This window comes from Panthera uncia, chromosome B4 (assembly GCF_023721935.1).
Source record: "Panthera uncia isolate 11264 chromosome B4, Puncia_PCG_1.0, whole genome shotgun sequence".
NCBI lineage: Eukaryota > Metazoa > Chordata > Mammalia > Carnivora > Felidae > Panthera > Panthera uncia.
The window spans coordinates 30409429-30424009 of record NC_064809.1 but is presented as its reverse complement, the minus strand read 5'-3'; the positions used below and the strand labels follow the sequence as shown (position 1 = coordinate 30424009).

The 14581-nt window shown below is 38.5% G+C and overlaps 1 protein-coding gene across 15 annotated transcripts in view; it reads left to right on the top strand.

The window, feature by feature from the left end:
* Positions 1-14581, top strand: part of PARD3 (par-3 family cell polarity regulator) — a 662524-nt gene that overhangs the window by 422539 nt on the left and 225404 nt on the right. For 8 of the 15 annotated variants that reach the window (XM_049626957.1, XM_049626962.1, XM_049626960.1 and 5 more), the window contains 2 exons: positions 6161-6320; positions 13266-13455. In XM_049626957.1, the coding sequence (XP_049482914.1) occupies positions 6161-6320; positions 13266-13455 (350 nt within the window). The remainder of the gene's footprint in view (positions 1-6160; positions 6321-13265; positions 13456-14581) is intronic. The other 7 variants (XM_049626966.1, XM_049626964.1, XM_049626959.1 and 4 more) reach the window with 1 other exon arrangement.

The window sequence follows — 14581 nt, the reverse complement described above, 5'->3', positions numbered from 1 at the left end:
TACAGTAAATATTGATATAAGCATACAGTATCTTGTCATGAATGAACCTCAAGCCAAAATAATGTGCTTTGAGTTCTGTCCTTCTGGGTCTATTAGTCAGCCACAGAGTCCGGTCTTTGACAACATCACAAAATTATATTTTACTAACTCATCTTTAAATCAAGGGTTTGCATACTTAATTTCAAGCCAGAGAAGATGAGAATTTGCAAAAGAAAATTGTACATTGTTACATCTTTCCTTGCCCTTTTCTTGTATGAAGGAAGTGTCATATATTATCTTAATATTTTTATTCAAAAATTATTTGTCAACTCTCCACTCTAGGTATCATCTTCGCCTGAATTTCACTGAACAGCACACTTGGAGATGTTCTTGGGAAGAGATTTCTCAGTCTCTTTTGCTCAGCCTTTCAGGAATCTTGGAACACCACCCATCCTGAATCTTTTCTTAACCTGCTCTCCCCATTTTTCTCCTCCTTCCCTCTGGCTCTTCTCTCTCCTTTGAGGTTCATTTATTTCTGCCTGTTCTTTTATTGTTAGTACTTCTCAAAGCTTTCCCTGGGCTGTTTCTTATTCCACACATGCTCCCTGGGACATCTTCAGGTACCAGTGATGCTATTATGGTTCCCATAACCCTGTCCCCAGCTCAGAATTCTGTTCCAGTTCCAGATCCCTCTGTCTAACTGCCCATGGAGATACTTGCTGGTTTGTCGCTCAGGCACCTCATTCACCAGCCCCCAACGCTGCTGGCTTCCTCTATCTTGTCTTGCCTCCCCCCACCCTATAAACCACACCACTGCTCTTTCAGTTGTAGAAGATGGAGAAGGGGGATCACTCTTCACCTCTCAAATGCCTTTCCTGTCTATATCGCCTCTGTTTCCAGAACCTCTCTCTCCTCGACCCACTCTTCTGCAGCCGCTCTGCTCTTGCCCCACTCTAGGCCCATGGTCTTGCTGGGGTCAGTGCCAAAGCCTCTACAAGGATTTCTTCCTTGGTCCATTCTCCACACTGCAGTAAGGCAGGTTTTTTCGCAAAACAAATTGCTCATGTCCCTTTCATCTGATATCCCTTCAGGACGTTTTCAGCCTGTCCAGGACAGATGCCAGTCTCCATCACACAGCCCACTGGGACATGTGGAAACTTCCTGTGCAGTCTGCTTGAGCTACTCAGCACTCCTTGCACTTTCTTAGACACATGAGATACTCTCTCACCTCCAAGTTTTCCCCATGAGCCCATTCTGCTCCTTGTCCTCACAAAGACAGCCTTTAGATTGTAGTTTCTCTCACCAGGGTGTTTCCGGGGTGTGAGTACTTACCTCCATCTAGCAGCATTTACGCTGTCATAGTTTCCTTTTTGGTTTTCTTTCATGAGGCCTGTAAATTCTGAGATGTCCAAGATGTTGTCCATCTGTCATGTTTCTATCTCTCCATCACTGAGGTACAACCTAGAGCAGACACCTAATAAGCATGAACTGAATGATAAGGGAAATAATCCTGGAGAGTCTTGTGTTTTGAGAAGAGCTAACAGGGGTGTCTGGGGGCTCAGCTGGTTGAGCATCTGACTTGATTTCAGCTCAGGTCATCAAGCCCTGCATTGGACTCCACACTGAAAAGTAGAGGCTGCTTGAGATTTTCCCCCTGCCTCTGCCCCTCTCCTGCTCATACTCTCTCTCTGTGTCTAAAATTAGAATAGAATAGAATAGAATAGAATAGAATAGAATAGGAAAAAAGAAGAGATAACTTAGTTAATATTAAAGACTGAAGTTCTAAATAAAAAAAAAAGAAAACATCAGGCATGGTAACCAAATTAATATTTTGGCAGTGATTCTGAATTTTCTTTGCTTTCCTTGGATCTAATGTTCTTACTTAAGTACATTTAAAACATCTCATAAGCAATAATTGTTTCTTTAGGAAAAAAGAGAAAAATGGCTTTCCCTTGTTTTGTGCTCCTGATTGGTGGATTGACTTTTTTGGAGACAAATTTTGTAAGTCCTGACATTCTTTCCACTGGAAAAAAAAATACATAAAGCAAGAGGCAGAAACACTGGGTATCATCACAAAGGACACATTTGTTGAGGACCTAGAAGGAGATATGGGAGTAAATACCTGACATCATCCCTTGAGGATTGAAAGTAACCTGTGTGTGAGAATTATGCTGATTGTAGATGTCCCAAGGAAATTAATATTTTAGAAATTACTGCAGTCTAACATAGCTTACAGTCATCTCATTATATCGGTGTTAGACGTGATTTCATACAAAGCCTTGCCTTAGTACTTGTTGAGAATGGGACCAGGTGAGCTTTGTCTTACACCCCAGGCTGAAGGATCTAGTCATCAAGGACTACTTTAAAATGAGTTCTCTCTGTACATTTAATCCTCTTAGAATTAGAAAGCTATATTAAAATAGGAAGGGGCCTAAGGTATCATTTATGGCTCTCTTCACTTTATATATTAAGAAATAAATGCAGAAAGGTCAAACGATTTGCTTAATGGCTGCAAGGCCAAGGTAGTGGCAAAGTAATTTAGAAGCAGGGTGCCCATTCATCTTATGCATGTGAGTGGGCCTAATTGATTGTGATTGTGTTGTTCAGGCACTTTGTATTCCGGTTGTGTTAAGAGGCAGCATACAATAAAGCATGGGCTTTAGCCTCAGACCTTCCCTTACATTCTGGGTGTGCTGCTTACAGGCAGAATGACTTGGGGGAATTTACATTACCGCTCTGATCCTTGCTGTTGCCCACGCGGCAGAGCAGAGTACAGAGGAGCTGAAATGCTGTCCTGATTGATAGCAGAGCCTAAACTGGCCACTCTTCTCCAAAACCCAAGCCTGCCCTTTTATTCATTGTTTTGTGTTTACCTGTCCTTCAGATGTTAGTACTTTCCACAACAAAGAATTGTAATCTAGGCTCAATTGCTGTATTACAACATTGTACTGTGCCCTCAGCTTTAGGCTTGCTTCCACGTGGCTTCACATGTATAAATCTCCAAACCATTTTGAGGAAATCTGAGTCGTTTACTTGGAAATGAATTTATTCGCCCAGTTATTTACCCAGTACCTGCTCTGTGCCAGGCGTTGGGGATAAAATAGAATAAGCCCATAAATACTGAAATATTGAATAATAAGAGTATGCAGATTGTTAACTAGAATTCAGTCTTAAGTTTGATGTAGAAGATTAGGGCCATATCTATGCCAGGTTTTCAAGGCTTATAGTCAAGATGGTGGGATACATTTTCTTTATGTGAAAGACCTCATTTGACCCATTAATGCTTACCTACATGAATGTGAGAATTTACTAACCCCCACAGAAATTATATTAGCTTTTTAAAAGAAGCCAGGATTTTAACTATTCCTCAGAAAGGTAGTCCAAGTATATAATGAAAAGCATATTCATTGGACAATATCCAGTTTCTTTGTTATTAAATAGCATTTGTATTTTCTGATTATAAAAGCAATATATCATTGTTTGGGTATCTTATCTAAGAGAGTATTACATTTACATTGTTTTTCAGTATTGGGGTAATTCCTAATTTTATACGTTTGTAAATGAAGTTATGATAAATATTGATTCACATGAATCTTTATTATTCACTTAGCTTTTTATTTTGTGAGGACAATGACCACAAAGTGAAACAAATGTCCGGGACAGGGAGTGTAAACTGTTTTTTGACCTGTGATAGACATGTCTGTATTACTTTAGAGAATGACTGTATCCATATCCACTCCTACCCAATATGAGTTATCTTACTACAACCAAGAGCTAATTTTTCTTTAAGGGGTGGAAAGGCTTTCCTGTGTTTCTAGAGATGGAGCTGAGGGGGTCCAGCACAACTACCCCTACTCGGCACTGAAGTTGGACTGAAGAACATTTTTGCACTTTGAACAAGTTACAAAGTGAAAATTGCAGATCTTTTATTTGCCTTTCTTCTTCTGATGAAGTTTAATTTGGATAAGGTTTTTACGTAAGGAGACTTGCAGGGCCTGGGAGAGGCCCAGATTGTAGGCCATTCTGGGCCATTCTTCAGGACTGAAGGCGGCCCTGCCTGTCTGTGCTGCCATAGTGCCACAGTGGCATGTTTCTTGTTCTTAAACTGGCTTTCCTACAACAACAACAAAATCATCAGAAGATTTAAAACAAAACTGTGCTCCCCAATCAGGCTTTTTTTTTTTAAAGAAATTAAAAGGCATTGTATCCTCTGTTAAATATTTATGTAGTAGGCTATTGATGTCTTCATTTAAATCTGTCTTTTTAGATGTAAATTAGACATGGTTAGGGAGGTAGGGGACATGAAGACTCTTTCCCATGAAATGTTCAAGTGTGAGGTTCTTTCTGAACAGGCACCTTACTGGTTTTTTTTTCTAGAAAGCCTGCATGTGCTATTTTCTAAATGGAATTTTTATTTGATTTCCTAAAATTCTAAAATAGCCTCTTAGATTATTTAGGGATTTCTCATGAATGGCTGTACAAGAATTTTACCATCTAGAAGATTGCAGTTGTATGGTTCAATGAAATGCATCTGTTAAGCAAATGTGAGGATATGTTGTTTGTCTTATGATCAAATAAATTATACAGCAAACAGGTCTTGTAGAGAGACTTGTATAGCAAGTCTCTTTAATATATGTGCTCATTTAAAATTTTCAAACATACTTGTTCTTAAAGGCATAGGGTATCGGCCTTTGTTTTTGTTTTTACCTCCCAAAGTACCTTGGAATTTAAGCACAGTATTCTTTCAGAAAATGTTCTTTTGTTTTTTTACATCAGAGACCTTGAATACTTAATTTACTTTTCTGTAAAGCTGTCAGTTGTAATCTGCAATTTAAAAAAAAAAAGAAACTAATAAAACAAATCCTCATTTCACAATTTAAACCTTATTGAGTCTAATTCACTAGCGCTGCGAGTTGATTATGCTCCTGCAGTTTGACGTGCCTCCAATTGTAATTGTGTTGACCCTTCAATGCATTAAATCTCCCCAGTGCTTATCAAACTGGGAGAGATAAGTCTACAATTCGGAACTTCATTAAATATCTCATTTATATTAAACAGATGATAGCTTCTAACAGAAATAATAATTTGTTCAGATGAAGGAACCGCAACGGCTGTGGTTTCATCTGTTTGGAATGTGCAAACTCTCTCCCACTTTGCCGTGTTGTGCTGCTCCCCCCAGAACCCTCCCGCCAAGCCCTCTTTGTCTCTGGCTGCAAGCCAACACCAAGCGTCACGCGATATTAGTCCACGGGGTTAACCCCAGAGCCCACATTTGGACGACTGCAGTTAAGTGTGCTTTGTTCTTCCTCGAAGCAGATTTGTTTCAAGGCCTTATGAACATAGGTTCCTTATTCATATTATTTTTGTGAAGAATCTGACTTGGAGGCACAGCTGTTTTAAAGAATGCCACATACTGTTTTCATTCGTGATGATAAAAATTGACCTATATTCTTTGCTTAGTAGATTGTCTGTGTTTGTGACATACACATCTTTGCTTCATTAGAATATTCGATCCCTACTTCTATATTGTTTGTCTGCTGTTAAAGTGTTTTTTTTTCAGTTACTTACTACCTTATATTTAAGATTATAGTAAGAGAATAGAATGATTTTTTTTCCTGAATTTCTAGCCAAAGAAATATAGGCTCATCGAATTGTTCAAGACACCCAAGCTCACAAGTGGTCTTGAGGTCTCGTAGAGTAGGCAATAATTCTTGCAGCACACGCAGAGATGTGTGCTAATTGTTAGGTGTATTTACCTACCATAGGTCTAAAACATGTAGCTGAGTTCCAGCTTCCATTCTGATAAAGCATCCTTTGTGCAGAGCAACATCTCATAAAGAATTCTGAATTAAACCATAACTTAAATTGACTTCAACCGATACTAACAGTCAAATTGAAAAAATAAGCAGCAAAATAAGTTATAAAAAAAAAGCTTTTAATATACATATTTTTCCTCCAATGGCTGCAGTCTGACAGAACTTCATGGGAGGCACAGTGTAAAGTGGCACGGAAAGTTGGTCATTAGGCAGAGCTGTCATCACAAATTATTTTGGTACAGGGTGAAAAGTTCTAGTTCATTTGGTACCCAGTTGGATACAGGCCTTGGGCAAGTTGTTATAATTCCCCCATGCTGCTAATGGGCCTCCAGTACTGATTTTCCCTTGCCCCCTTTTCTCTATAGCTGAAGTCACCTGGGAGCCCCTCTGGACCTGAGCTGCCCATTGAAACAGTATTGGATGATCGAGAACGAAGAATCTCCCATTCCCTCTACAGTGGGATTGAGGGGCTCGATGAATCACCCACGAGAAATGCTGCACTCAGTAGGATAATGGGTGAGTCAGGTAAAATTCTGTTTATCACAACTTATTTTTATGCTTTCCTGGTTCACTGGGAGGTTATTAATGTAATATTAATGTAAAGGAGGCCCATGTTTTCAAGAGGAAAAAGAGTAGGTTCATTATAATCATCCAGGAAGTGTTAATGTGAAGAGAGTAAATCAATACATTGATTTTGTTAAGTGAATTTTAGATCCTGTAACGTGGGGGGGGGGGGGGGGAAAGAAAGGGGTCACATGGTAATATTTTCAGTGATCAAGATATTTTTAGCTTGTTTGAAATAAGAAGTGAAGCCAGGTTTTAGGAAAAAATCAAAATGTAGCAGTGTGGGGCAAGAAGAATTCAAAAGTTGAATCTCTTCCCACAGCAGCACTGTTTAGAGGGAGAGGAACAAATACATATCTACACATTTGCATGTATATGAAATATTCGCATTTATGTGGTATGTGCTTAATAGGATGTTACCATTTTTTAATTGCATCTCTACTTTTTCAAAGCCCTCATTTTAAAATCTGGAAGCTAGTTTTTTGCATCCTCTGTTTAGATGCGACACCGTGCTGTCTGCACGGCCCCAGTGGGTAATGAGGTCATTAGCGCTTGCTCTGCAGCGGTTCAGCTTTCTACTAACAGATCCAGTTAATAAAGACTTGCTTTGCCACAGGAGTGGTTGGATTTACTGAGTTGCTCATCTTGGGATTAACTTGTGAGAGTTCTCAAATTTAAAACCTACAAAACTGTTTTGATTAAAATAGCACCTGACATAAAACACTTTTATCGCTGGTATGTGTCACAAGGCTCCCAAGTAAAACCCTAAATTTAACTCCATTTTGATACATTTAATGAAGATTTAATACAAATCAGGTTTCCATTATGAAGCCTCATTGGAGCAAGAATTTATTTCATTCATCAGTGGACGTTTCTGGAAAGCCTGCTATTGACAAGACATTTGTGTGTATACTTTTGCTCTAGATACAAAAATGAGAAAGACACAATCTCTGCATACACAGAACTCTCTTCTGGGCAAGACAGGAAAAGCATATAAACAAGGCTAATAGAATTTTCTGTTCTTCCTTTGGACTTTCTAGCTTTCTAGTTTGGAAAAGTTGATAAATTCTCAATTTCTTATTCTGTTGCACATAGAACTTAGACCTGCCAGCCTTCTGCTTTTACTTTGTCAATATTTTTCTTTTTGCCAGGTTGGCATAAATGGAAGTAGGGGAAGGATACTAAAAACCATTCTACACCTGTTCGGTGACACACATTGTACATAGTTCACCACATTAATCTTTGCTTATTAATGATCACTCTTTTCACTGTTGTTGAATTTTCCATACTTTCTTGGTTTTGGTGTAAAACTTTATCTTTGTTAAATACTTTTTTCACTGATGAAAATTCAGACCCTTGAGAGAGAAAGAGAGTGCATGTGTCCCTGGATCTGTGTGCATACAAAGTGATACGCTGTAATTTCCCCTTTATTATAGGAACATAGGACTTGCCATACTGAATCAGACCATTGGTCCACCAGTTCCTGTAACCTGCGTCCTGCCTCCAATCCCTGATGCTTCAGAGGAAGGCGAAAAACTAAAACTAAAAAACCAAAAAACCCCAAAATTCACCTAGTGACCTTTTGAAATGTTGTCTATATGGGTTAAGGATTCCGTCATTTTCTTCATAGTCTGTTTGCCCTGATTTTGTTAGCTGTGGCTTCATTAGTCCACTTCAGTTCGTATTACTGTTGTTTTCCCCTCCCCCTGCTAGAGATGGAATGGACTTTTCAGACTCCAGATGCTTTCCCCTGGGCAGCACTTCCCTCCCAGCTATGTGCTCTGTGATGTACTGTGCATGCCCTTTGGGAGTGGGGGTGGCAGACTCTTTACCCTCTGATGATAGGCCAAGTTAATGTTGAATGATTTAGATATTTTCTTAAGCTAGCTTTTACACATTAAACTGGAAACTAGGGATCCTGTATAGTTTTACCCTGAGAAATGTATATGCGTAACCCGATCCCATGTCTTGAGTTTTGCAAATTTGAGAATTCCTCAGTCTTCATCGGTCCCTATTCCAATATCAGCGACCCTAAGAAACAAATAGTTTGCTAAAATTAGAAATCATGGAAGAGATGTTAGCTGACAAGAAAATGTCAAAACAAGGTACCAAATATAAGATATTAGAGCATTGAATTCTATTAGCCTAAATCATTCGCGCTAGTATGTATTGATTTGCACAGTACCTAGGTACATGGAAGTTTCTCAGGTAGCTCTTGTGTGGTTACAGGTTGTCTTTTGTATGTTTAGAATAACTCCTACATACACACTTGTGGACATGGTGGTATTTACTTCATCATCTGCTATGATTCAACTAGAGCTTTGTATTGAAATTCCAGCTTATTACTTTAAGAAATGACTAATTTTATGCAAACAGGGTGAGTTTTCACCTGTGAAAATTCATCATGTGAGACTCTAGACCAAAAAGGAGCTTTGTGGCTTTCTAACTCATTTCTGTGGGAACACATCTCAGGAGGGAAGCTTCTAAAAAAAATAGATCAAAATAGGAAGAGATGTTAGACTTGGAAGGATGTCAGGGGTCATCAGCCACACTTTCCCACTTAACAGATAAAGGAACAAAGTCACAAGATCCCATGGTGATTTTTTGTTTTATGTTGTTTTTGGTTATTTCCTGTTTCTAAAAGTAGACCTCTCTGGGGAATACTGAGACCACACAATAACTATTAGTGACATCCATTCTTTATTAACATCAATTTATAAATATCTACATCTTTAAGCAAAAGACATTAGGCAGCCTCCAGAATCTGTTCTATTCTGGCAAACAAAGTGATCTAAAAATCAAAACCTCATCTTTGAAAATAACCTTAGGTATCTACTCCAACTGAATTATCTTCTGTTCAGAGGAATTAGGGATCAGAGAAATTAAGTGACAAGTCTGAAGCCACAAGGTTTCTGTGTTTCTAAATCAGTTAGGATGTGTTTTTTTCTGAGTCCCGAGTCCCACACTACTTCAACCTTAATCGGTCCTCCTAGCTTGTGGTCTGGTCAACCAGAGTTGTCACCAAGGCAAGATTTCTCCAAATGTCTTCTGTATGGACCTACTTGCCACTATCATGGATATTCATCGAAAAGAAATCTCTGGAGATCCTACCTACGATTTCTTTTTTACAAAAGCCTTAAATTTTTTTTTTTACAAATTGCTGGACTATCTTAATCTAATAATCACAAAACAATAAGAGGCATGGTTAATTTAACCAACACTCTTGCCCAAATACATCACAAGTTGACATTTGGGGACATGGAACCTTAATTTTTTTTCCCAAATTTTCTTTTTTTTTTTTTTAATTTTTTTTTTTTTAATATTTATTTATTTTTGAGACAGAGAGAGATAGAGCATGAACGGGGGAGGGTCAGAGAGAGAGGGAGACACAGAATCTGAAGCAGGCTCCAGGCTCTGAGCTGTCAGCACAGAGCCCGACGCTGGGCTTGAACTCACGGACTGTGAGATCATGACCTGAGCCGAAGTTGGGCACTTAACCGACTGAGCCACCCAGGTGCCCCCCAAATTTAATTTTTAAAGCAACCCCAAATCTGGTGTATTCATTTTAGAATTTAATCTCAGTAATTTTTATATTCATATATTTGTGGTGAGTTTAAATAATACTTTTGTTCAGCATGTTTTTATCATGTTAGAAATTCAACACAGAAAAATGGAACATTAATGTCGTTTTTATTGTGAGTCAAATCACTGGAAAACTTTTCATCTGTTTCTAGTGTCATTAATGGTGTTGCCTTCTATGTAAATGTACCAATGAATAAACGTTTAGTGACCAATCATCTGTATCTCATTGTGTCACTCCTCTTTAAGATATTGACTTGTTTAAATTTTAGTTTATAGTTTGTTGGTTAACTAGTTGAGGAAGGAGGAATATTTATCCATCTAAAAACAGATCACAGGCTTCTCAAGTCACCCTTGGAAGGTTTCACATTGATGATGTGCCCTGTACCAGCACACATCATTAAGAGGTATTGTTTAGGTGGAGTTTGTTAAACATGTAGTTTGATAATTGAGTTGTCCATTACTCCCTGTATATTCCTGCCTCCAGGTTCAGAAACCGCAATTCCTGGCAAGCATGTTAAGAAGTGGGAAATTGATGAAAAATGTGAATTCTCAAATCTTTGAAATATTAGCCCCCAGAATCATGGGTGAGAGAAAAAAGCTAAATTGTTTTCTTACTATTAGGAAAGTTTCTTGCCATTTATGCCTAAAATTTTGGATCACTTACAGTACAATATTTCTACTCAAAATAGCATATTATAAAAAAGGATTGTCATATGAAGAGCCATTCAGTGTTCCATATTGCTTATTAGGCTGTCTCTCAGAATATATTGTGTAAACCCAGGAGTTTTAGTTTTTGTTTTTAAAAACGAGTGCACTGTAATTACATCGTGATTTTTCCTTTCATTAAATTTTGCCTTTGTGAGGACTTGGCATTTAATGCTGTGACACGTGCCTTGTCAGTGGTGAGCTGTCAGGCATAACTGGTTTGTCATTCTGTACACTTTTTGGGCAAAAAAAGTATGTCTTGAGAAGGACATATTTCTTTTGGTAATAGTACTAGAATGTCCAACCTTATTTGTGAATGATAATTTTTTGGACAGATTTCTGTCTTTCTGTACTGAAGTCCAAAAACTCAAGTAGTAAATGAGTGATTTGAATTCAGGAGAGGAAAACAATGAAGTATTACATTTGATTTGCTTTATAATCATGAGCATTCATAAAAAGTTGCTAGTTTTCACAGTTTCTCAAAACGAACACATGTCAAATCAAAACATAGTGTTTTCCTTGATAAAAAGCTGTGTTGATATTTCAGTGAGCGTATAGTATTTCTATAATAAAGTAGTTGGTGCTAGATGATGAATACACTTGAAATTTCTGACACGTCTTCTTCTATGGGTTGTCCTGGAAAGATACATATCAACCTAAAATTTTTCCTTTGTTAAAGGTCTAGAATGGTATATATCTTTAAAATCCTTCAAGCCTATATATGCCATCCCATAATTGCCAAAATCATGTTAAAACAAAAAAAATCATCATTTGTACATTCTTACGAATGTTTATCTTAAAAATTAGATCTTAAGACTGATGTTAAAATGTTAAAAACTCTCCACATGTTGCTGTTGTGCTATTTTATGTTTTTTTAATTTTTTAAAGTGTTTATTTTTATTTTTGAGAGAGAGAGAGAGAGAGAGAGAGACAGAGACAGAGTGTGAACAGGGGAAGAGCAGAGAGAGGGAGACCCAGAATCCGAAGTGGGCTCCATGTAAAGTATAAAATGGTGCTTGTAGAAGGGAAAATACAGCAATCCATTTTATTTGGGTAGGAGCCAGTAAAGCTGGCTTACCAGATTGGGATATTGGACTTAAAATGAGAGTTTTCCCCTCCTGCTGTAAAGTGACAGGGAAATTGTCAATTCTTGCTTTGTTGAGAGAGCCAGGCCAGTGGGCCTGCATCATATTGTGTTGTTTGTTTCTGTGAGTATGGCCTCTCATGACATATCCACTTGGACCCAAGCCTTGCACAATGAGTTCTTATTCAAAATTATGGCACAGTTTTTGAGGAGGAAGTCAGAAGAAGTATGGGTGCTTTCGGGAGGAAGATGGCATCATTTGGACCCCAGCTTTATCTTTAAGGATTCACGACTTGAATCATAATTTTGTCCCAAGAAATATAAACATCTGTCATGCTGACCCATGCACCTGAGCAGATTTTCCTGAAAGAAACTGATCACCGTAGACAGTAGTGAGTCTTTCCTTACCAACAATGCTATATCCAAATTGAATAAATGAAAATGTACAGACTTGGCCTGAAAATTTGGGCAGTTAGATCTTTTTTTTTTTTTAATTTTTTGTTTTTAACGTTTATTTATTTTTGAGACAGAAAGAGACAGAGCATGAACAGGGGAGGGTCAGAGAGAGGGAGACACAGAATCTGAAACAGGCTCCAGGCTCTGAGCTGTCAGCACAGAGCCCAACGCGGGGCTCGAACTCACGGACCGCGAGATCATGACCTGAGCCAAAGTCGGCCGCTCAACCGACTGAGCCACCCAGGCGCCCCTAGGCAGTTAGATCTTAATCTTTTCGAGATCACTCTTGCCATCTCCCCACAAGGTCTTGATTCTGCATGTACTCATCTTTGAAGTGTCACCAGAATGCACTGTGAGCTTTTCTCCATCATGAATATAATGATGTAGTTGCCGATGTCTAAAATCAATGTTCTCATTTCTCCTAGCAGAAAAGATCATATTCATCATTCAAAGCCCGACTGTGATGTTAACTTTTGTTAAGATCCCCAGCATTCTCTGCCTTCAGCTACCCAGGCAATTACAGCACAAGTGAATGCCATAGTACTTTGAGCACATCCTTCACAGCACCAATCACTTATCAGTTTTTGTATGTCTGTCTCTTTCTCTAGGGTGTGAGCTGTTTGGGGGCCAAGATTTAAGTCTTTCTTACATACTTGCTATGTGGTATGTCCCAGTGAATGAATGGGTGAATGATTGATGTAAGTCTGCAGGGCTTCCCTATACATTTCCTGGTAAAATTTTTCAAAAGACTTTTGCAACTTAGAATCTGTGTAGCATTTTCACGTTAGAAGACATTCTGGAGATCATCTTCGGCGTTAGGAAACTTGAAACCAGCGAAATTGAATACTGTGCTGAGAGCTACATAGCTGCCATGTCAGAGGAGGGAGCGGACTTGAGGCCTCCGCTGGACATTTATTTATGAAAAATAAATTTCCTTCATTCTATGTTGTTCCACCAGGTTGAGCAGATGTTTGGAAATGTAGAGTTTTTCTAGTGTTGTAAAGTATTAACATGAATACACATAATGGATATCTAGATGGATATCTAGAATTTCTCTTACTTTTTTTTCCACTGGGCAGGTAAATACCAGCTGTCCCCCACAGTGAACATGCCCCAAGATGACACTGTCATTATAGAAGATGACAGGTTGCCAGTGCTTCCTCCACATCTCTCTGACCAGTCATCTTCCAGCTCCCATGATGACGTGGGGTTTGTGACCACAGACACTGGCGCATGGGCTAAGGCTGCAATCAGTGATTCAGCAGACTGGTAAGATCACGTGCCGGGGTTGGAAAACATGAGTTAATTGCAATCACCTTCATTTTATGTTTAAATGGTCTATCATTAAGTGCAGTTAATCAATTTTTTTATGGCAGTGTCCTATTTTCATGATTTTAATACTCTTAATAATCACTCTTTTAATAAAAGATTCCCACCAACTCTGTAATCTTGCCCCATTGTTTTAGCATTTACAGGGCTGTACTTAATAATTCAGCCAAAACTACAACAAAATTACCACTAACCAAAAAAGAAAAAAAAAAAAAAAACTACTCACTTAAGTCCCATTGTTAATTATTTTAGATCTGTTTTAATTTGATGATTATTATTTATTAAATCAGTTCAAGCAGATCTCTGAGGTGGCTGAAAGTTTATAACAATTAGATGACTTTGGCCAAATTAATAGCTGCTATGTTCGGGGAGTGGGAAGAAGCTTTTTAAAGGTTTTCTTTTTATAGTGCTGTCACCCTGCCATTTAAAATGCTTCCTGCTTGCTTTTAACATTATGACTTTTGGGGCAGCCTAATGCTGTTTCTTTCTCCTGTATCTTCCAAAACATAATAAAGCATTTGATATTGTTGAGCCAATGTGTGGCACGTGAATGTGGATGTGTGCCACAATCTGCATGCCTAGTAATTATACACATCCAGAAGCCAAAAGGCAAGTCCCTTCTAGAGATGACCTTGTGAGGTTGTAGTGATAATTAACAAAGCCATGTGAAGTGTTATACCAGAATTTTCTTATTGCCCTTTCTCTGGGGTGTTCCATGAATACATCAGCAAAATTATATTTAAATCCTTTACCACCTACCCGTTGCTGTTTTCTGTTCTTACCCGGACTTGTGGCCACATCCGTTATCAGATAGGAGGATTGTGGGGGCCCGGCGTTGATTTGTGTTAACAATTATAGTGGTGATCTTAGCAAAGTTACCCTCTCCCCAGCCCTCCTCTCCACTCCTTACAAAACCACACAAGCATCCAGCACACTCACCTGTGAATTCTGCAGATGTTCTCTTGGAATAGTCCCACCTGTTATTTGGATCCTTAAAGAGTCCATCTTTGTCTTGTCTTTTTCTTTCTTTCTTTCTTTCTTTCTTTCTTTCTTTCTTTCTTTCTTT